Genomic DNA, 22,736 nt, shown 5'->3' on the forward strand with positions numbered 1-22,736 from the left:
GGGGCAGACGACCCTGGCGCTATGGGTGGCGCGGGGCGCCAGCCCCTAAACTTCATAGGAGGGTTTGGGGCGCTCTGGCAGATGCATCAATCCAGGCCCCCAACCCAGAAAATCTGACGAACTTCTTTGCTTAATTTCTCATCCTAACTCACCAAGAATCGAACGGTTTCTTCCCCAATCACTTAGAATCAATTACTCAACATAAGTACACTCTAATCTACTCAATACATCCCGTAAAACACTAACTTTGATCTCAAGAAATCATCCAAAACCCAACACAACAAGATTTAGAATGAACTTCAAGAACACGTATCAAGAACTTATCAAGAACTTTTAATCTTTCAACTTCAAAAATGAAATTTGCGCTGGAAATAACATGTTTGGCATGTGGGTGAAAAATCCAACACTATGGAAGCTTACATACCTCTTAGGGATTAAACCCATGGCGAAAGTCCACAACTATACGCAAGAATCTCGACGAACACTTGATCCTCTCATCTTTTCTCCTCTTTTCTCTTCTCTTCTCTTCTTGAACTCCCAACTAAAACCCTAGGCTTATTTTAGGATTATAAAACTGAACCCAATAGGATTAGACCCTTAAAACCTTACCAAAAATGAGTTAAATCTGATTGGGTAGGGAAAGACCAAAATACCCCTCACTATTTCCGGCTAGCTTTCCTTAACTGGGTAGCCTAACTTCAAAAGGTCATATATCACTCATCCGACCTCGAAACTTAGAAAACTTAGCGGCGTTGGAAAGATAATTCAAAGGTATTTCCTACAGTACCTGGTAGCACACCTAACTCATCCTGAGCTATGAGTTATGGTTGTTTGAAGTCGACCGAAAACTCATACTTAGCTTAACTTGCAAAATTTCAGATTTTGCTATTTCCAATTTAATTCCTTTTGGAACTCAAGGTGCTACATCTAGTGACCTTAACCCCTAAGAAAATTTTAATTTCTTGGAAAAATCTCACTCACTACGATGAACGGTTCGAGTCTTAGTTTGAAAAAAATTTAGGGTGTTACAATTGCATTGATTTGGATATCGTTCGGAAGGGAAAAGCTCAAGTGCTGGAGCGATTTTGATCGATTAAGACAAGTGAACCTCTAAAACCTTATTAAAACTTGTAAAATCTTGTATTCTCTTCATTGTGTGAGTTGGGGAGTAATGAGAATGAGATGATAAGTTGAATTGTTCATACTAAATAACCTTAGCGATAGGAAGGGGATTAAAGAAAAAGACAATGTGTTAGGTATGATGCATTGTGCACTGTGTATTTGTAACACCTCGCAATTTGAAATAACTAGGAAGAAGCTAATAATTGAAAGTAGCCATTTTTGGAAAGAATGAAAATCTGGAAAATTTGTCTAAGTTAGGAAAAGTTGAGTTTTGGTCAACGGCCATAACTCCTAGATTATGATAAGTTAGGTGTACTTCCAGATGTGGTTGGAAAGCTCTTAGAATGATCTTTCCAAAGCTGGTGAGTTTGCGTGATTCCGAGTTCGTATGAATGAGTTATGTCCTTTGGAAGTTGGGATGTGCGATTAAGGAAAGTCTAATCCGGATTTTTGAAGGGTAGATTAGTCTTTTCCTTACCCAATAATTTAAATTCGTTTTAGTGAATTAATTAAGGTTCAAATCATAATGAGATCATTTTAGTCAATTGGAAATTCACGCTAGGGCTTGGAGAAAAGAGAAAAGAGAAAAGAGGAGAAAGGAGAAGAAAAGCTCGAATTTCGCTAAGATCGTGTGATTTGGTGGTGGATTTCGCCAAGAAATTAATCTTACAAGGTATGTGAGTCTTTCATAGCGTTGGGTTCATTCACCCACGTGCCAAACATGTTTAGTTCAGCGAAATTCATCCTAAAAGAGTTTGAAAGTTAATGTTTTTGACATGTATTCTTGAATTTGAATGTTGTTCTCGAATTGGGATAAATTAGGAGTTTCTGAGATCTTTGAGTCGAATTATAGAGTTGTTTTGAGTTAGGTTCTTGAGTACATATGTTGGGTATCGGTATCTAAAATGAATTTGAGGAAAATTGTCGAGTTTAAGAGAATTGGGGCTGGAAAACGAAGAAGGAAAAAGTCGAGGGTGTTTTGGCACGCAAGTCTGCGTCGCAGACTTGCTCCCTCTGTGTACAAAAATTTTCTCTGCGTCGCGAAGAGGACGCAGACTCTTCTGTCTCAAAATTTAATTTCATGAGTAATTATTTAAAACACCTCCGCGTCGCGGACTTGTTCCAAGACAGTGCTTTTGTGACTTTTCTCATGTTTAGCTATTTAAGATCATTCCTAAACATCATGTGATCCTTCCTATCACAAATCTTAATCCTTGAATCCATAATTCAATTCAAGGATCAGTTAAGATCAGTTAATAGTTAAGTTAAGATAAGTTCTTAAAGTTTTCCAAGAGTCTTTCACAAATATTTTAACTTTGTTTTAAGACTTAAGTTTTGAGTTCAGTAAAGATGTAAAGTTGAAGTTCTTTTCTCCGAAGAAGTATATGGGGACTATGTATTCCCAAAGAGACTTTAAAATATTTTCACATTTAAATAAGAACGGAAACTGAAATTTCCAAAGAGCCTTCGGGCTAGTTTTCAGAAAAGAGTAATAGCTTTCTAAATGAAGCAAGAAGGGAAGCTGAGATTTCCAAGATAACTTTTGAGCTAAGTTTTTGAGCACTAATCTCAAATCACAGAAGATGTATGTTTTGTTTTTAAAACATAAGAGCTAATATATTTTGGGAGTAGTATTGAGCACCGAATTGGGGGCGAGCATGAGTTCAGAAAACTCAAGTCTCCATAAAACCATGTAGCCACCATGGGTAGAAAAGGGTCATACTTTTTAGATGAACCCTTTCCACAATAGACTAGTGGATCCACTTAGTAGTTTAGGTCCTATACATCTGGCCGGGTATAGGATGGGCTGGCAGCGTGAGGTAGATCGTTGTATCATCACTATAACTCTTATGTGATGGTTGTCGGTTAGAGAAACTCCTACTAGAAGTTATTGTATTTTTATATACATCAGTTTATTGTATTTTTACATACATTTCAGAGTTATGTTGTATCCTTGTATATAAACGGAGTTGACATCATGTTTTTAAACAACTTTTGTTTATATTGCACTTGTTTTAAACTAATTTATATTGACATGAGTTTAGTTAAGTATTCATGAGTTGAGAAGAGCCAAGGTAAGTGTTTCTTTCAGATTCCCTTTCAAGCCTATGTTGTTTTAGCATTCCAACTCGCATACTCGTACATTCAATGTACTGATGCTAGTTGGCCTGTATCTTATTGTGATGCAGACATATGTAACTAAGATTGACATTCCAGTGCACCATTGATCTAGTGAGCAGTTCAGAGTCAGTCGGTGAGCCTCCCTACATTCCGGAGGATCTATTTTCATTGCTTTCTAGTTAGTTCATTAGGATGTTGTGGGGTTGTCCCAACATCCATCTCAGTTGTTTTAGAGGCTTTATAGACAGTCAGATGTTAGTCCTTTGAGTCTTTTCATTATCATTTCTTATTGTTAAGACTTGGGTTGCCACTTTTGGCCAAGTTAAATGTTTAACCTTTAAACATTCTCAGTTATTTTATTATTCAGTTCAGTTAAGTGTTATTGATCATTATAAGTATGAATATTGTCTTCTGCTGAGTTAAGTAAGTCAGGCCAAGGGTTCGCATGGGGCCATCAATGGTCTTCGAGTGTCAGCCACGTCCGGGGTGTAGGCTCGGGGCGTGACAGTATTGCCTTGAGTGTTGATTTTTTAATCGGTGATTGAGAAATACTGTTTGTGATAGTTTTGTTGTGAATGTAAATTGCTTGAAATTGTCATCTCAATATTATTAGAGCCGTCAATATGGGTTAGGCCCGTTGGGCTGACCAGGCCTAACCCGTGATTTGATAGGGTTGGGCTATGATTTTTGGAGCTCATTTAAGAAAAGGGCTTTTTAGCCCGGCCTGAATAAGCCTGTCGATTTGTGGGGTTTGAGAAATATGGATAGGGCAGGCTCATAGGCCAAATAAAAATAAAATAGAGTATTAAAAATAATAAGAGTCTAAACTCAAAATCTATTTAAAGTTTGAAATATTACAATTTAAATACAAATTATGTTTATAAAATATGTACTACATAAAATTAAAATTCCCTAAAATTTCTAGGGAATCACTACATAGGTCATAGTCTATGGAATATTGTCATAGTTTTTGTGTTTTATTATGATCATTGGAAAACAATTAGGTTAATATTTCTATTTAGTTATTTATGCTTTTACTTGAAATCAAACTTAATAAATATTATAAAGATAATTTTATTTGTATATTTGATTAACAAGCAGTAACACTAACACCATGTAATATTGTCTTGTCAATATTTATGATAAATTTTTAGATTATAATTTAATTTAAAAAAATTATAAAAAATAGACTTTTAAGAAAAGAGGGTTGGCCCGGCAAGCCCGTAGCCCACGTACTTGTGGGCTGGGCCGACCATTTTCTGGTCCACACAAAAAATAGGCTAGCCCGACCTGACCCGTCAAATTTCAAAGCTTGTATGGGTTAGCCCGGATGGGGTAGGCGAATCCATATTGACAACTCTAATTATTATTGTGTGAATATGCCTATTTGTATCGGTTATGAGACACTGAGATGAGATTTGTTGTGATATTGATACTGAGGTATGTTCTGATAAGCGATATTGATACCAAGGTCTATTTAGGCAGGTGATACTGATGCCTAGGTATGTTCCGGCAAGTGGTATTGATGCCAAGGTTGTTTTCGGCAGATATATGAATCTTGGGTGTTCCCCACGGATCCTGATTTGATACTTATGATTGATGAATTAGATACTTGTGATTGATGAACTTGATTCTTGTGATTGATGAACTTGATTATTGTGATTGACGACATTGATACTTGTGATTGACGAATTTGATTATTGTGATTGATGAACCTAATTATTATGATATGAACTTGATACTTGTGATTGATGAAATGTAACTGTTGGACTGTGATCAATTGGGCCTTGTGAACATTATATATAAACTGGTAAGTTGGATTGATTTCTATGCAAGTTGTAGTTATGGTAGTTCGGTTGTCATAAGAGGAGTACTCGTATTCTAATTTAGTTTTACCTTGATTTAGTGGGTTGCTTATTTAGTACAGTATTGTATGGTCTTCACTCCTTGCTTCTACACTTATGTAGGTTCTGAGCCCGAATCAATGTGATTACTTTTCTCCATCTTCTTGCGAGACTTACCGAGGAGACTTGAGAGGCAGATGTTTGTAATCCCGGTAGACCTTCTTGTTCCTTATTCATGTTATTGTTCTATTCGAGAGACAAAGATATTTGAGACTTATATTTATCTTTCAAACTCTGTTATTATATGTTAGTGGCTTGTACACGTAACAACCAAGTTTTGAGTATATTTTGAGAATGACTTAGTTTTCCACTCTTATGTTATTGATAGTTATTTTTCTGCATTTTTTTCATCATATTGTTGGATTTAGGCTGACTTGTAATGGTGGGATAAGACGAGTGTCATCATGTCCATTTCGGATCGTGGCATAATTAACCTCCAAATGTATAAGATTTTTATACTTTATACAATTTCTCAATTATTGGAAAAAAAGATAGAGAAAACACATAAAAAAAAATCCCCTAAACTTGGCAGCACAACTTACTCTAACACTTAAATTTTATAGACGTTTAAACACCCTCCTTAATAACTTATGAGTGATTAAGTACCACCCTGAGAGTATAATACCACTCTCACTCGTCACATCACAGTCATGTAAGCACCACATCATTAATTTTTTTTATTTTTTTTGTTTATTCACTTTTTTCCTTACACACTTTTTAAAATTCATTACATAATCAATTAATTTATTATAAAAATGCATTTTCTTAAATCAAAATTTAAAATGTGGAGCCATTTTCATTAATTTTAAATATTTTTAACAAGTGGGCCCCACTTTTTAAATACTTTCTCTTCTATGCAAATTAATATCTTAACTAAAAAATTTATTTTCTAAAATCAAAGATTAAAATGTTGAACCCATTTTCATTAATTTAAATATTTTTAACAAGTGGGCCCCACTGCTTAAATTTCTCCTTTTCTACGCCTCTTCCTTTCTTTCCTCTTCGTTCATTTTCACCATTTGCGATCCTCATTGAAATTTTTTTTTGCCCATTTTCAACCTTTAATGGTTATTTTTTTCTTACAATTCACCATTTTTGAAAAAAAAGAAGGGAAAAGGGTCAAAAATATCCATCAACTTTGTTTTATTAGTTGACTATACCCCCGCCGTTAAAACAAAGTTATTTATACTCTCGCCGTCACTAATTTCACCATTTATACCCCTCAACTAACGGAAATCCTCAAATCAACACAAATTACCCAATTTTTTAAAAATAACCCACCACCCCAATATAATCCAAACCCTAACCCGACCCAACTAACTTAATTCAAACCTACTTCACCTTAATCTCTAAAACAAAAGTTCAGGAACTCAATCTTCCTCATCGTTGTCCCCCGCCGCCGTCTCCTCTGGGTCAACAATGAAGAACCCAAAGCTTCTCTCACTGCTGCTAATTTGCGTAAACAACGAAGACTCCAATAACCTCACGATTTCTGCAACCTCATCCTCAAGGGAACCGGTTTTTGGTTGTGACGTCTCATTATTTTCAGTAATAGCTAAGCTTTTTAACAAGAGATGAAACTGATCAAGCAAAAGCTAAAAATTCTTCCGATTACTTAACATGTGGTCTCCAAATCGGCTCTTGACAGTTGCATCATCTTTCCATATTCCTAATCCAAAAGAAGCATTTTTATTATGTTTAGACCATGACTAAAACCTGCTAGAATTGCTCCCTGTTAACCAGAACTAGAAAAACAAAACACTACCTCACTCACCAGGAAAAATAGGAATTGAATAAATGAAAGGCTTCATGGTTAGGTTGAAAAATATTATCTTAACATTGGCCAGTCGGAAATGCATTGAATCGGCGTAAAAACTCTCTTTTTACTGAGTTCTATTACTATATGTTGAGATGGGTTTGATGATGACGAAGAATAAACACCTTTGAGGCAAAGGACAAACTATGAAGTTTTATTGTTTTCTTGTGAATTAGCTGAGAATATAAATGCACCATGAATTGATTTAGAAATAGGGATTCAAATCGATTTGCGTCGGTTTGTCGGAATCGAAGAAAGAGCAGAATGAGAACGAAGAGAGTTACCCTTCAATTACTTGATGACTTGTTTGAGGTTGAGGATTTCGATTATAATGTGAACTTTTTTATGGAGTAAGAAAAAGTCATTGTTATCGTTCTAAGCTGTTTCTTCGACATGTGCACAAGTTGAAGAGAGAAGAGAGATGATTGTGTTATTAGTTGACGGGTTATACGGATTATACCATAGATGGGTCAGGATATTGTGTTTAAAATGGGAATGGGTCTTTTTAAAAAAATTAGGATTAATTTGTGTTGATATGGAGATTTCCGTTAGTTGAGGGGTATAACGGTGAAATTAGTGACGGCGAGGGTATAAATAACTTTGTTTTAACGGTAGGGGTATAGTCAACTAATAAAACAAAGTTGAGGGGTATTTTTTACCCTTTTCCCGAAAAAAAAATAACATATTAATTTTTTTTCTTAGAACTCTCTCCCTCCCCACCCCACTCCCACAAATCTACCATTGGGAGAATGAATCTCTTAAAAGTAATTTTTTTTTTTTTTTGACAAAATGGATCACTCAAACAACAAAGTTTATATTGAAATCAAAGTAAAAAATATAATGTTGGTGTTGGATTTTGTGGATTACTAAAAGGCTGATGGAATGAAAGTAAGGTGCAAAGGTGGGTGATAAAGATGAAGAAAGAAATGACTAATATTGGAGAAGAAAGGTATAAGAGTGCTTAAATTGAGAAAAAAATATTTGGGGAAGACAACAAAATAAAGAAAGAAAAAAGTTAAATATTTTTTAAAAAAAATGGGACCCGCAATTTTATAAAAAAAAATAAATTAAAATATTAGTTATATACTAAAAATTACATGTGTACAATTTTATAATTCATTTTTTTCTTTTTTAACTTTTCACTTGCTTTTAGGAGAGTGGATTAACTTTTTCTGTCACATCACCCCTTAGGGGGGAGTTAATTCACTTGAAAGTTATTAAAGGGGTATTTAAACGTTCGTATAGTTTAAGTGCTAAAGTAAATTGTGCTGCCAAGTTAAAGAGGATTTTTATGTGTTTTCTCAAAAAAAAAAGTATCATAACTCAAGCTGCCATACTCAAAACTATTTTTTCACCTGTTTATTTGTTTTTCATAATATTTTTTCGCAATAGCCAAACCAAACTAAAATAGTGCTCCTCTTTAGGAAAACAAAAAAAAAAAGGAGGAATAGAGACAAGTAGAAAGTGTGTTAAAGTGTATAGAAAGAAATATACACTCAAATTCTGATATAATCCAATTTACCCAAAAACTTTTAGCTAGATGGATGAATTTAAATTGTGACAAAATTGAGAAATCCCAACTTGCAATAAAAACGCATAATATGACAATGTTTCTAAGCCATCGAGTTGTGAACGTGCAGGAGTGGTTATCGGGCATGACTAGAAATCATGTGGGCTTTGCCCGCGCAGGTTCGAATCCTGCCGTCCACGATCATTTTATTTTTATGCCAAATTTCCTCTTCTCCTTGGCAAATGGCAATAAAGAACACATTTTTATTATTGTTTGTACAAATGGCATGGGAAATTGAAAGAAAAAGCGATATTTATCTTGAGGCTAAAGAGGATAAATAACACATTTTTATTATTGTTTGTACAAATGGCATGGGAAATTGAAAGAAAAAACGATATTTATCTTAAGGCTAAAGAGGATTAATGTACGATCAAAGAATAGGGCCGAGTAATATAATATTGAGGGGTTAAACATAAGGTATATATGATCCGTTAGGGTGTTAGAACCGAACTAGATGTGATTGGTATCAATAAAAAGAATAATAGTTGTTAGATACAAAAGATATGAACATGACAATTGAGTGTCGTAGACCAAGTGTACTTAAGAAGTAGAGTTCCTAAATTAGGTTTGAGTAGAGTCCCTTGAAAGTAACAATATGACTAGCAAGAGATTTAAAAGAGGTCTAAAGGAGATTATTACTAAGTGCCCGTTTGGATTGACTTAAAAAGTAGTTTTTAAATTAAAAATAAAAAGTTAGTAGGCCTACTTTTGATTTTTAACTTATTATAAGTTATTTATAACCTTGTCAAACACTTCATAATTTATTTTAAGACATTTTTGATTTATTTTAAGTTTTTTTAAAATATTTGTCAAACACTTCTAGAAGTGAAAAGTTGACTTAAAAGTAAATTTAACCAACTTTTAAGTCAAGCCAAACACCCTCTAAGGCCATAGAAGGATATATGACAATAAAATTAAGCCCTCGTAAGAAGAACAGTTATATGATAGTAACCTTGAAAGACTAAGAGAAATCATTAAAGAGTTGAAGGAAATAAGGATCTAACAAGATTAGTAGTGCCAACAAATTTAAGAACCTTGACTGACGTTTGCTCATTTAACTATCTAATTAAAGTCATATATGGAAGATTAAGCTAAGTTATAGATTGCAGAAATGTCTAAAATGTATGGAGCTTCTCATGTGTTCATTATTCCTACCAAGATGTTTGGTTTACAATAAATACTCTGAAAGAATTTCATGTATATGATGAAATATAGCACGCAATTAAGACACTCAAAGATGTATCAATTTTTAGATTTGTAAATAAATAAATAGTAGAAATTTGATTTAGCTTTGAATAATTACTCAAATTAATTAAAATTTCATCAAATTAGAGAAGAGTGTCATCTTAGGTACAAAGTAGAGAAATACTGTTTTCCCAAGCTAATCCATCGGAATGATGTGTCCAACCTAAAAACAACCTACTCCCAACTATATTTTCAAAGTTGGTAACATTTAACCCAACTAGACAAGGCCATGTGTGCATAGGGGATCATACAACTACCTTTTTACGTGGCAACTCATTAGAGGTTCGTATATGATCCAACTTTTGAGTCACTCAGAGTAATCTTTGGTCTTTCCTAAAAGGTGCTCACTTCAATAATGAGATTAATCCCATTTAGCAATGCCTTTAGTGAAATGAATCTATATCTTCATTCTTTATCAGAGATCTCGCAATCGTTTGGTAGAGTGTATTAGTAAAAATATTATATGCATTAACTTTATGTATTAGTAGTCCGTTGTTTGATATATCTTTTCACGTCCCTTGTTGATATACTTTTTTCATGCTATATATAGCTGATGCTTACATTAGTTATACATTGTATTGTGTATTATTAATACCATAGATTTCTGAGTATTAGTAATGCAAAGAATTTTATACATGCATTAGCATCGTTAAAGACTCAATTACCCCTTAAATGCACTTTTACATAATTTCCACCATAATTATGGAGAATATTTTTGTAGATAAATATTTTTTTACAATGTATATTATTTTTAATATACCAAACCAAACAATGCGTAAGAAATAATATATGCATAACTAGTACAAATATTACTAATACACTCTATCAAACAACTAGTAAAAAATCAAAACGAATATCATTTCTTAGTGGGAAACCGTAAAAATGCAAATATGGATTAATTGATAAATAAGCTAGGAGAATCTATATGGTTATTTTCTTAAGTATGATAGCTAAATATTAAATAGTGACCCAAAATCTGGCCAGCCCACATCATTTGTATGTAACCAGCCCATGGTTACACTTAGCAAGTCCATTCATTTGTGGGCCTTCTAGTTGGAAATGATCCAAATCGAGTTATCCATTGGGCCAAAGTGAACACAAATTCAATTTTAGAACAACCTTACAAATCAAAATTCATATTTCATAATTCATAGTTTGAAAATATTTGTAAGTATAATCGGAATAACTTTCACAGTGACATACGTAGAATTTTTAGTAAACGATGTGTTGCACATGTCATGCGCCACACCAACAGGCCAAGATTAGTTATTTGTTCATGTATTGTCATTTATTTTAATAATAATCATGTTTTGTATAAATAAAGAATTCTGAGGAAGCAGTGTCGGCTGACACCTCTTGCCTCTTGGTATAAGGTGGATCCGCCCCTGGACTTCCATATACATATAAATGAAGTTTATTCACATATAACTAAATCCACTTTGTATAAGGTGGGTCCTCCCCTGGACTTCCATATACATATAAATGAAGTTTATTCACATATAACTAAATCCACTTTGTATAAGGTGGGTCCTCCCCTGGACTTCCATATACATATAAATGAAGTTTATTCACATATAACTAAATCCACTTTGTATAAGGTGGGTCCTCCCCTGGACTTCCATATACATATAAATGAAGTTTATTCACATATAACTAAATCCACTTTGTATAAGGTGGGTCCTCCCCTGGACTTCCATATACATATAAATGAAGTTTATTCACATATAACTAAATCCACTTTGTATAAGGTGGGTCCTCCCCTGGACTTCCATATACATATAAATGAAGTTTATTCACATATAACTAAATCCACTTTGTATAAGGTGGGTCCTCCCCTGGACTTCCATATACATATAAATGAAGTTTATTCACATATAACTAAATCCACTTTGTATAAGGTGGGTCCTCCCCTGGACTTCCATATACATATAAATGAAGTTTATTCACATATAACTAAATCCACTTTGTATAAGGTGGGTCCTCCCCTGGACTTCCATATACATATAAATGAAGTTTATTCACATATAACTAAATCCACACAAAGGCACATATGATATGATTAAATTTCAGCCATTTTTTCCCTAAACTGAACAGACCAATTGGAATACAAGATATTTTGGCTATCAATTGGAAGAGTTATAAATAAGGAAAGTTACATATTTGGTTGGCTGGCCAAAATAATTACATTCGCCTATATATATATATATATATATATATATAAAAGAAAAAGACAAAGTTCCAGCCCGGATGTTAGTTGAAGGGGTCCTACCTGTGTTAATGACATCTCCAATAAAATACCAAGTAATGAATAATTGTTATAGCTTTCCAATTCAATGGTCATCATAGAAGAAAGATGAGTAGTGGTCCTAATAGGAGTGGTTTCCAAAAATATAATAACTATAGGTTATAATAAGTTTGACTTTGAGTGTATTGGAAATAAAATGATGATTAATTAGTCTATGGCTGTTGCTTCAACTCATGACATGAATCAATCTGAACCCACACATAAAGACATTGGAGGAAAAATTATAAAGTGTTAAAAGTAGTGAGGTGTAAAGACAAACAGTATGAATTATTACATTTTTTATTCTATAAGCTTTCCTTTTACTCTATTTTTCAAAGAAAATATAATATGGTTTCATAGATTGGTGTTGTAGGGAGGAGTTTATGAAGAATGAATGGATTTTATTTGGAACTTTTGAGAAGCATGTCAAAGCAGGTACTTAATTCATTTCCATTTATTCATCCTGCTTCTACCTTTTACTTATGTTACTATATTCTTATTGTTTTAACAAGTCAGGTGTCAGTTTGAATCTTGGGATCGTAGATAATCACTACTAATTGTTAATGTTTATGCAAATTGATTTGTTTTTCTTTTTACTAGTAATTCTTTTTCACATATATAGATAGGGGTGAACATTTTGTTCTTCAATTTTTGATTTTTCAATAGTATGTATCGAATATCGAACCAAACTAGTTCAGTTGGATTCGATTTAATTCAGTTTTTAAAATTCGGTTCTGCAATTTTTTATGAATATTATTAACAGTAACAAGGATATTCAACTTGTGTGCAATCCATGCTAAGAGAGTCACCAATCACCATGGAGAACGAGCTTAATTAAGTTGGTCACAATATTGATTAATGATCAGTCTCTTTTTTTGGTTTTAGCCTTTAGGTACTGAACTAGTCGATGGTTATCTCAAGGACAGTATGATTTTAATTAGCCTTTATGAAATTCTAAATGAAGTGATAATTAATAAACATGAAATTTACATAAATTTCATTAGTGTTAGAGCTAATTACTTAGGTACACTCTAATTTGTAATATTACATATCATATCAAATTTTGGTGCGTTCAGATGCATTTAGATATGTTCAGATACATGTATCTCAAGATATATGAGGTCAAAATTAAGTATAATTTGTTCTAGATACACTGTATCCAAGTGGAATCGCATGTATCTTGGATAAATAACAAATCTCGCTTGCCACTCTCCTATATATCTGATGTGATTCACATGTATTTGAGATACATGACAAATCTTGCTCGCTTCCTCCCTATTTTAGTGTATCTGGTAGCAAAAATACATGTATCGAGGTGTATCTTTCTCAATATAGAATAGAAAACTCTTAATTAGTAATAAAATATGTAATATTTTGAAAGCATAAGTAATAATTGTATCTATGGTAATGAAGTAGGTATAATTACTAAGTTTCTCCTTAATAAATAGAATTAACTTACTACTCTAATCAAGTAAGTAGTATAAGTATTAACTAATCCAGAAAATCGTACTGGGGCATCAGGGCAATATCATTGACAGTCCAAGACATTTGTTGCAAATTTTGGTTGATAAGATGGTCATGCATTAGTCGTCATTGCTGATTATGATAAAGAAAAAAAGTTATAATATATCGGTTCTTGGGTGCACCGAAGTACCAGACCCTAAAACCGAGAATCAAACCGAAGAATCGAATTAATTCAGTCCAATTTTTTGGTTTTTCGATATTTATGCCTAATATAGATATTTATGCTCTAACAATATAACAAAAGAACAATTTTTAGCAGCAATAAATAGTCACATTAACAAAGAATGTTAAAACCTTTAAGATAACGAGTACTATGATTCCAAATGCTCTGGCCGATTCAATAGATTAGTATTGTCTGATGTATACGAGACACAAATGTAGGGTATTTTTTCTGTTTCACTATGTTAAGTTTTGTGTATTTTATGCTCGGATTGATATATATATATATAGCACAACATAACATGAGCTTTAGTGCAGCAGACTGTCCTTTTAATTTTTATACCACAGCATAACACTCTTTTTTGAAACAGGATGCTTTGTTCCCAGGAGAAATCTCGAGGAATGGAAAGGTTCAATGCTCAAATCTAACCTCTGGATGTGACATATAGGAACTAATTCATTTTGGAAGGCAAGTCAAGTTGTGGCTATTGTGAGTTCATTAATAGTACAATTAGTTTAGTTAGATACCAATATTTTGCTTTAATTAATGTATAGTTGAGATCCACCTTCCAAAACTAGCCCTTTGTTGGGCTTCTGGTTAATTAGATTTGTGGCCTTCTTCTTCATCATGTTCATTTGATGGACATGAATGAAGAAATATATGTTTGTATCTTAATGATGTCGATTGACGAAAATGGGTGATTTTTTTAATGAATATATAAGTTCGACTCTTTTGTTGAAGTGTGTGACCATCGAATCTAAAAACTTAAGCTCTAAGAAAGAGCACACTTTTATTAGTTAATGATATTCTCAACAGATTTAACTTATATCTTCTAACAATATAGAGTAATAATTTTCGCTCTCTCAATGCATTTCACCTGTAGTCATTCGCCTATTATTTTTTAATTTAGCACAAAAATCTACTATACAACAATTTTATTCACCGCACCAGATGAATTATTACTTGTTAAAATTTTAGGCTAGTTGAAATGAATGTGTTTATTGCTGAAAATGGATTTACTACACATAAGCTATAAGGTCAGTCAATATTACTAGAGACTGGAGTAAGGTAGAAGGGCAAAGCAACAATCGCAATATATAGGCTAAGTTGAAGAGATGAGGATGAACAAAAGAAGAAAAAAATTAAATTTATCTTCTTCACAATCTAAGGAACCATAAAAATAGTGCTAATTAGATATAATTGATAGCTTTTGACAATAAAATTGATATATTGTTAGTAGTTCTTGACAAACAAACTAATGTAATTTAAGATAGTTATTTTTTGTAAAGTTATTTGAATGTTACAACACTATGAAGTGGATGCACTATTTTTCTATTAACTTATATTGTTGCACTTGTTTTTATGTAGAAAGTACATATATACAAGAACTTGAGCTTGAAACACAAGAAAAATTTATCTTGAAACGCAACCCAAAAGACTTTAACTTAAAACATACAACAATTCGTACTCCATTCGTTTAAAAAAGAATGACCTTCTTTCCTTTTTAGTTTGTTTCAAAAAGAATGATCTCTTTTCTTTTTTGGTAACATTTTAATTTCAACTTTCCATGTGACATGTATAAAGCCACAAGATTGAAGGGCAATTTAGTACATTTGACATAACTTTAATTTAGAACCACAAGATTCAAAAGTCTTTTTTAATTTCTAAAACTTTGTGCAAGTCAAATCAGGTCACTCTTTATGAAACGGAGAGAGTATGATAAATGATCATGAGAAGTCTTCAAATTTTCAACTTTGCATCAACTGATTGATTCAAATCAAGAGAAATACAATGAAAATTCTATATATTATATATTAAATTAGTTAAAGTAGTTGATTCCTTTCTTCTTCACTTCTATCAGTTTCTCGATCGATCTATTACATTTATTTTTTATCGGCTTAACCTTTACAATTAATCATAAAAACCAAACTCTCCTTCAATCTAGGGAGTTCATTGAGAGGTGAAGCCCTTAATTCCAAGTTTAGAAGATGATCACATATAGTTATAATTGGAAGCTTTCCAGTTATAAGATTGTGCACTGTAGTAATGTTAAAGATCGATGGAGCCAGTAAGCTAGCTGATTATATATATATTGCAGGTCTAGGACAGTCAGATCACCGATTTCTCAACACTTGCAGCTTTGTTAGATTGGAAAAGGAAGTTGGAATTTTCCCCAAAAATTGGTAACAAACTTAGGAATGGCTCTGGTGAAGTTGTAATCAATTTCAACCTCCGCAAATGTTCTGGAGGGAGATGAAAAATGAGAGGTTTCCAAGATGTGGAGGCCATGGTACCATGCTAGAAATTAATGTCTAAATTAGCAGTAACTATATATATATATATATATATATATATATATGGTGACGGGAGCTGCAAGTGATTCCGATCCATGATGCAAATTGGGGACCAGTTGCTTGCTAAGATGTTGTTAGAATGAGAAGAAATTAATGTGAGATCTCAAGGCAAGAAGAGCGGGTGCTGATATTAGGTACAGTACTGTAGCAAGTGATATATATGTATGGTGATGGAGTAGAATGAAAACTGCAAGAGTACTGAAGAGTAAGATTGCAACTTAATTCTGCCCATAACTACAATTGATAATGCAAAAACAATGATCTTATACTATTTTTAGTTTTTGAGTAGCACAAGTTGTATTGTGACCAGGTCTCTGTCTATTTTTCCTGTTACAAGTTAGCATTCTATTTGTTACACACCAATAGTCAAATGCAGGTCAACCGCTGCCTTTGGCTCGACTTCAATATGTATATACATTCGAGTTAAATATGCAATTGATCAATCATCAAGTAGTAAATAATTGTCAAGATGATTGATGAGTCCAAGAAAATGATGACAGAAGAACAACTTTTAAAGTCCTCTCATTCATTCTATATATAATTGATTGAGATAGTATCTTCTACTCAAATTAAGACGTGGATTTATCACGGGCAGCAAATTATGATAACCTATTTTAATCTTCATCTTCAACTAAGACAGACAAGAAGTTGCATTTTTTTGCCACCATTAGTCACCTGGGTAAAATAAAGACACAAAAATATTGTTTTTATATCACTTTTTTGATGCATAGATTCTTTAATTGTTCCTCGGGGCATTTTAAGAAAGTGCAAACTTTCCATGCTTTCTCCCCTTCTTTTTTACAAATACAACGACACTTTAATTATAAACTTGTATCACACATTATTACACCCCTCTTTTGTTCTTTTATATATAACCATCCAGTATCCAGCCTAAGTAATCCAGATTCACATCTTGGAGGACCTTTGTAAGGGTTTAGCTCTCCTTATCAAGGCTTTCTCCATTTTCACGCTTGAACCCGAGACCTTTAGTTAAGGGTGGAGGGATCTCATCTATCCCACAACATCCGTTATGGTGGTTGATATATATCACACACCTCTTGGCACAAACTCTATTCTTCCGACATGAATTAAAGAAAGTCACCTCTGCATATGGCAAAAATCAATCATCATCTCAGCAAGCTAGCTAGCTAGTTGTAACAAATGCTAAAAAAATGTTTACAAAATAAAAAATGGTCACGTGAAAGCAACCTGCATGATTGCACATTATTAATTACTCTACTTCTGTCCTCTTTTATATAAAACACCAAGGTGTTGCTATTCAGATCTTGTTTGGCAAGTTATCATCCAAGAGTGGAGAACCAAGCTTTCTACCATAAAATGTAGTAGTTTAAAGAACCTGTTCTCTCGACATATTTCCAGTCAAACTAACTAGAATTGAAAAAGGATAAATCTGTTTTATCCTTTTTCGCCATGTAAAGTGATTTTGATGTATTAACTCATGTTATAGATTCTCTTGAGGAATTTAGAGATCCATTTCTCTTTGTTGTTGACATCTTTTTGTCTGTTTGTTTCCCTTTGATTTCACAGGCAATTACTAGGTTTTAATCCAATGTTTGGTAGAACAAAAAGTAATAATATGTACTGAACAAACTAACCTCCCCTCAGGTACTGTAAAAGCTAAGTAATAATAAATCAGATATAAGATTTTATGAAAATAAATTAAATTAGATCATATAAAATCATTTGACGGTCCTCATTCTCCCTCTTGGCAAGCTGCTACTGTAAACAACAAAGTCAGGGAGGGAGATTAAGAAACTTCACAAATACGTGGCATTTTTTTCCTTTTCTTTTACCAAATACATTGCTATTCAAAGAGATTAAGAAGAGTGTCCTTTTTCTATACAAAAGTTCTTATTGTAGATTCTCTTGAGGGGGGATTGAAAGATCACTCTCAAGTATCATCCGTCAGAGGATTGGATTAGAGTTGACCAAAGTTTTTTAGTCATATATTTATCATTTTCGACTTTCATATATCATTAAAACTACATATATATCAAGAAACGAGTTGCTTCATACAACCCTGAATAAACACACTTAAGTACTTTAGCAAAATTGAAAGTTTAATGTTACTGGCATAGTTAATCAAATAGCATACAAGAGTAGCCGGTCCAATTCCACCAGCTAGTGCCAACTACTGACAAGCCGGAGCCTAATCTTTTTCAGTGTTGAAAGAGCATTTTCGATACTAATTCTTGCATCGGGTGTCACGAAAGTGCAGCTCAAAGCTAATTCCATGATAGACAACAAGCACTGCATCTTTGCATCAATTTGCTCATCCCCTGGCTGTACCAGATTAGAATCCACCACCTTATGAATTTCACCTGGAAAGGAATCACTAACCCAACGTTGTATGGTCAAGCCTCCGATAAATATTTCATCACTTGGTCTTGTTCTTGTGAACATCTCCATCATCATGATGCCAAAACTATAAACATCACAGCTTGTGGATACAATTCCATTTTGTCCATACTCTGAAATCACAATTATAAAAGTTCCCTAGTTAAAATGGAATATGCAAAAAACAAAGAAAATCCATTTATATCTAGGGGAGGAAGAATTGTTTTGAGTATTTAAACGATATGAGAAAACTTTGAAAAGTTGTACTATACCTGGAGCAATATATCCAATGGTTGCAATTGTCCTTGTTTGAACAAAAGCCTCCCCTACACCTAACAATTTTGAAATGCCAAAATCACTGACATGACCAACCATTTCTTGATCTAGCAGGACATTGCTTGGCTTCAAGTCACAATGCACCACAGCTGTTGAATGACCATTGTGGAGATAGTCCATTGCAGATGCAACATCTATCATTATATCTAATCTCTGCAACAAGTTCAAGAATAAGTTATGAGAATATAACCATTTATCAAGTGTCCCATTGGGCATGTATTCCAACACTAGGGCTTTGAAATCAAGGTTGGAGCAGCTGGTGATGACTTTGGTCAAATTTCTGTGGCGAAGGTTTCGGAGTATCTCACATTCTATGTCAAAACTTCTGAATGCACGCTCCAATTGCACATTGAATACCTTTGCTGCAAAAAGGGTACCATCTTTAAGTATCCCTTTGTAGACCATGCTGAAACTCCCATTACCAAGCAAGTTGGTTTCGTTGAATCCTTCTGTTGCCTGTTCAATTTCATAATAGGAAATTCTTTCATGCTCTTTTAATGGAGACACATTTGTTTGACCTGTATTCTTTTTTGTGTTTCGGAATCTTACAAATACATATGCAAGGGCTAATACAAGAAGTAACATACCCACTCCCAAACTGATGTACAAAACTAAGTTAGCCTTTTTCCTCTTGGGTGTTTGGATGACACATGTTGTCACATTAAACTTGGCATCACCACATAGTGCATCATTAGACAAGAAGGATTGACCTGTGGCGTTTGAAAAAGGACCACCAGTGGGAATCTCTCCAATGAGTTTATTGAATGAAAAGTTGAGGTATTTGAGAGACACAAGAGCTTCTAATGACTTTGGAATTTCACCAACAAGATTGTTATAGGACAAATCTAAGAATTCCAATGCCAACATTTTGCCAAATGAATCTGGAATAGGCCCATCTAGTCTATTATGTTCTAGAGAAAGATTAATCAATTTATCTAGACCCCCTAGAGTGCTAGGAATCTTACCAGAAAAATCATTTTTTGACAAATCAATGATTGTTGCCGCCTGTAAATTTCCAATTTCAAATGGAATTTGCCCACTTAATAAATTGGATGAAACACTAAATTCTAAAAGATCTTTAAGGCTCCCCAAGCTTTCTGGTAATCTAGAATCCAGCATGTTGTAATCTAGATGAAGTGTCCTCAAACTGGTAAATTTTCCTAAGCATGGTGGCACGGAACCAGAAAATTTATTTTGTGACAAGTCCAATGCACCAAGATTCTGTAAACTGCACATATCATCTGGTATGGGTCCTTCTATCTTGTTTTTATCTAGGTAAAGTTCTTGAAGGCTCAACATGCCTTGGATGGTATTTGGAATAAATCCGGTGAACTCATTGTTAGATAGACTCATCTTTGTCAAACCAGTAAGTTTACCAATTTCTTGGGGAATCATGCCCTTAAGTTTACAACCATCTGCTTCAAAACCGTGCAAGGAGTCGGAGAAATTACCAACAAATGCCGGAAAAATGGCATCCAAAGGATTATTATAGAACCAGAGATTTCTTAGATTCCTACAGTTATTCAATGATGCAAGGAAGCTTAATGTTGAATCGCTGATAAAACTATTGTTTCCCAAGTTTAGAGCCTCAAGGTATTCTAATTTACCGAGTGATTTAGGAATTGGACCTGTGAAACTGTTGAATGAGAGATCAAGCATTCTGAGTCTCGAAGAATTTGAGATTGAATCAGAGATAAAACCACTCAGATTATTTCCTCCACAGTAAAATTCTTCTAGGTTCGGACCTAAATCTGAAGGTAGAGTACCTGAAAGCTTGTTTAGTGAAAGTGTTAGGAACTGCAGTGCTGATATGTTGAAAATGCTTGTAGGGACCGAACCAGTAAACTCATTCTCGGCTAATCCCAGCATCTGTAGTTTCTTAAGATTACCTAGCTCCACAGGTATCTCTCCTGTCAATTGTTTGAAATATTACCAGTTAGGCGGAAGAGAGATCGAAATTTTTAGATATAATGTTGTAAGGAAATATCATACTATATACCTTCCAAGTGTACTTGTTGTCCAAGAAATAATGTTATAAGAGCCGTTAAGTTTGCTAGCTCTCTTGGTACAGTTCCAATAAACTCATTGGACGACAATGACAATCTTTGAAGCTTTCTGCATTTCTCAAGGTTTGATGGAATAACTCCATCTAAGGAGTTGCTTGACAGATAAAGCCCTTCCAAGTTTGGAAGATGGTCACATATAGTTGTTGGAAGCTTTCCAGTAAGATTGTTGTTGGTAAGACCAATCACTCGCATTGTCGTAATGTTAAATATTGATGGTGGTATAGGGCCAGTAAGCTGATTGTATTGCAGGTCTAGGACAGTCAAGTAACGAAGATCACCAATTTCTCGAGGGATCTCTCCTACAAGAAAATTACTCTGCAAACTCAACACTTGCAGCTTTGTTAGATTGAAAAGGGAAGATGGAATTTTCCCCGAAAATTGGTTGCTCCAGAGGGACACAGTGCGTAGGTTTGGTAACAAACTCAAAAATGATGGAATGGCTCCAGTGAAGTTATTGCTTCTAACATTAATCAATTTCAACCTCTTCAAATGAGCCAACTCTGCTGGCAAATTTCCATGGAAAGCGTTGTAACTAATCCTGAGGGAAACAAGAAATGAGAGGTTTCCTATGTGTGGAGGAATGGTACCATGAAGTTGCATGCTAGAAATGTCTAAAGCAGTGACTCGATGGTGGCGGGAGCTGCAAGTGATTCCAATCCAGCTGCAAACCGGGCTGGACGAAGACCAGTTGCTTTCTAAGATGTTGTTAGGACGAGAAGAAATGTGTGATTTCAGTGCAAAAAGAGCAGCTTCATCAGTGCCAATATTAGGAACAGTAGCAAGTGAAGTTTGGTTATGAAGCAGAATGAAAACAGCTGCAAGACCAAAGAGGACAATGCAACTTCTGCCCATAACTATATATGTCAACAAGGTTTCTTTTAATTATATACCTTGTTGAGCTAAAACAAGAATTGATAATGCAAAGCAATGATGTTTAGAAGACCTATTTAATTCATTCTATACATTACACTAGGAGTGTTGTTTGGTTTAGATCAATTAGTGAAAGTCAGTCAAGTCTTTTAGCTATTAGTGTCAATTTCTTACTATGGAGTGTGTTTTGGTTTAGACTTGAGAATGTGAACTTTTAGAACAACAAATTGTAGGTGAAAACTGAAAAGTGCTCAATAGTCAAATATCCTGTACCATGCACTCAAAGTCTCTCATATTTTTCTTTTGTGGGACCTGAGGGGACAATTTTCTTTGTCACAGCGTTCATACAAAGGGAAAATGGTCTAATAATACCCCTCAAATTTGTCATTTAGAGTTGAGTTCATATACTTCTCATTATAAAAGTGACTAATATATACTCATATTGTTACACGTATGACTTAGATATACCATTTTCCTCTAATGGAAGTAAAAAATCAATTTTAAAAAAATATATTCATGAAAAGCTATATCTGATACTTCTCACACATATTTTTTTTGGTGTTTTTTATTCAACGGCTAATTTGAATCTATCATTTTGATGGTAAAATTTATTTTTTCACTAAGTTTCTTATAAAATTTATCATATATAACCCCAAATATTTTTTACAAATACAATATGTCAAAAAAATAATTAATTTTAAATATTTTCTTACTGTTTCTTTTTTTTTTCATGCACACTTTTTTCCTCATATTTCTACACTAAAGAATGAAATAAAATAAGAATAAAAAACTGAAATATAATCAAAGAAGTAAAAAAAAATGTGTATAAAAAGGATCATATATACCCCTACATAATTTTTTAAACTAAAAAATAAAAAAATACATTTAAAATTATATTTTTAATTCCATTAGATTAAAGGCAAAATATGAGCCACTTTTGTAGCGGTAGCGGTATACATGAGTTATTTGTGTAACAATAAGGGTATATGTGAGTCACTTGTGTAAA

General features: G+C 33.6%; 1 protein-coding gene, 1 long non-coding RNA gene and 1 other non-coding gene across 5 annotated transcripts; 2 read left to right on the plus strand and 1 right to left on the minus strand.

Annotated features, from left to right (window-relative positions):
* The first annotated feature begins 8,591 nt into the window (after positions 1–8,591).
* TRNAS-AGA (transfer RNA serine (anticodon AGA)) lies at positions 8,592–8,673 on the plus strand. Its single transcript has one exon. It is a non-coding gene; the product is annotated as a tRNA-Ser (tRNA).
* A 3,557-nt stretch (positions 8,674–12,230) lies between these two features.
* Positions 12,231–14,421, plus strand: LOC107062570 (uncharacterized). Of its 3 annotated transcripts, none has more exons than XR_001474705.1 (3): positions 12,231–12,343; positions 12,423–12,497; positions 14,117–14,421. It is a non-coding gene; the product is annotated as an uncharacterized lncRNA (long non-coding RNA). The 3 variants fall into 3 exon arrangements; XR_001474706.1 differs by having other exon boundaries at positions 12,231–12,328; XR_001474704.1 differs by lacking the exon at positions 12,231–12,343 and having other exon boundaries at positions 12,354–12,497.
* Positions 14,422–18,142: 3,721 nt separating this feature from the next.
* LOC102581898 (probable LRR receptor-like serine/threonine-protein kinase At3g47570) lies at positions 18,143–21,896 on the minus strand. The gene is made up of 3 exons (XM_006357232.2): positions 20,794–21,896; positions 18,731–20,704; positions 18,143–18,592 (listed from the first exon to the last, which is right to left on the minus strand). Exons 1-3 carry the CDS (start codon positions 21,710–21,712, stop codon positions 18,243–18,245), a joined length of 3,243 nt encoding a protein of 1,080 aa, XP_006357294.1. The 5' UTR covers positions 21,713–21,896; the 3' UTR covers positions 18,143–18,242.
* Between the last annotated feature and the right edge of the window lie 840 nt (positions 21,897–22,736).

The sequence above is a fragment of the Solanum tuberosum genome, unplaced genomic scaffold, assembly GCF_000226075.1.
Source record: "Solanum tuberosum cultivar DM 1-3 516 R44 unplaced genomic scaffold, SolTub_3.0 scf00245, whole genome shotgun sequence".
NCBI lineage: Eukaryota > Viridiplantae > Streptophyta > Magnoliopsida > Solanales > Solanaceae > Solanum > Solanum tuberosum.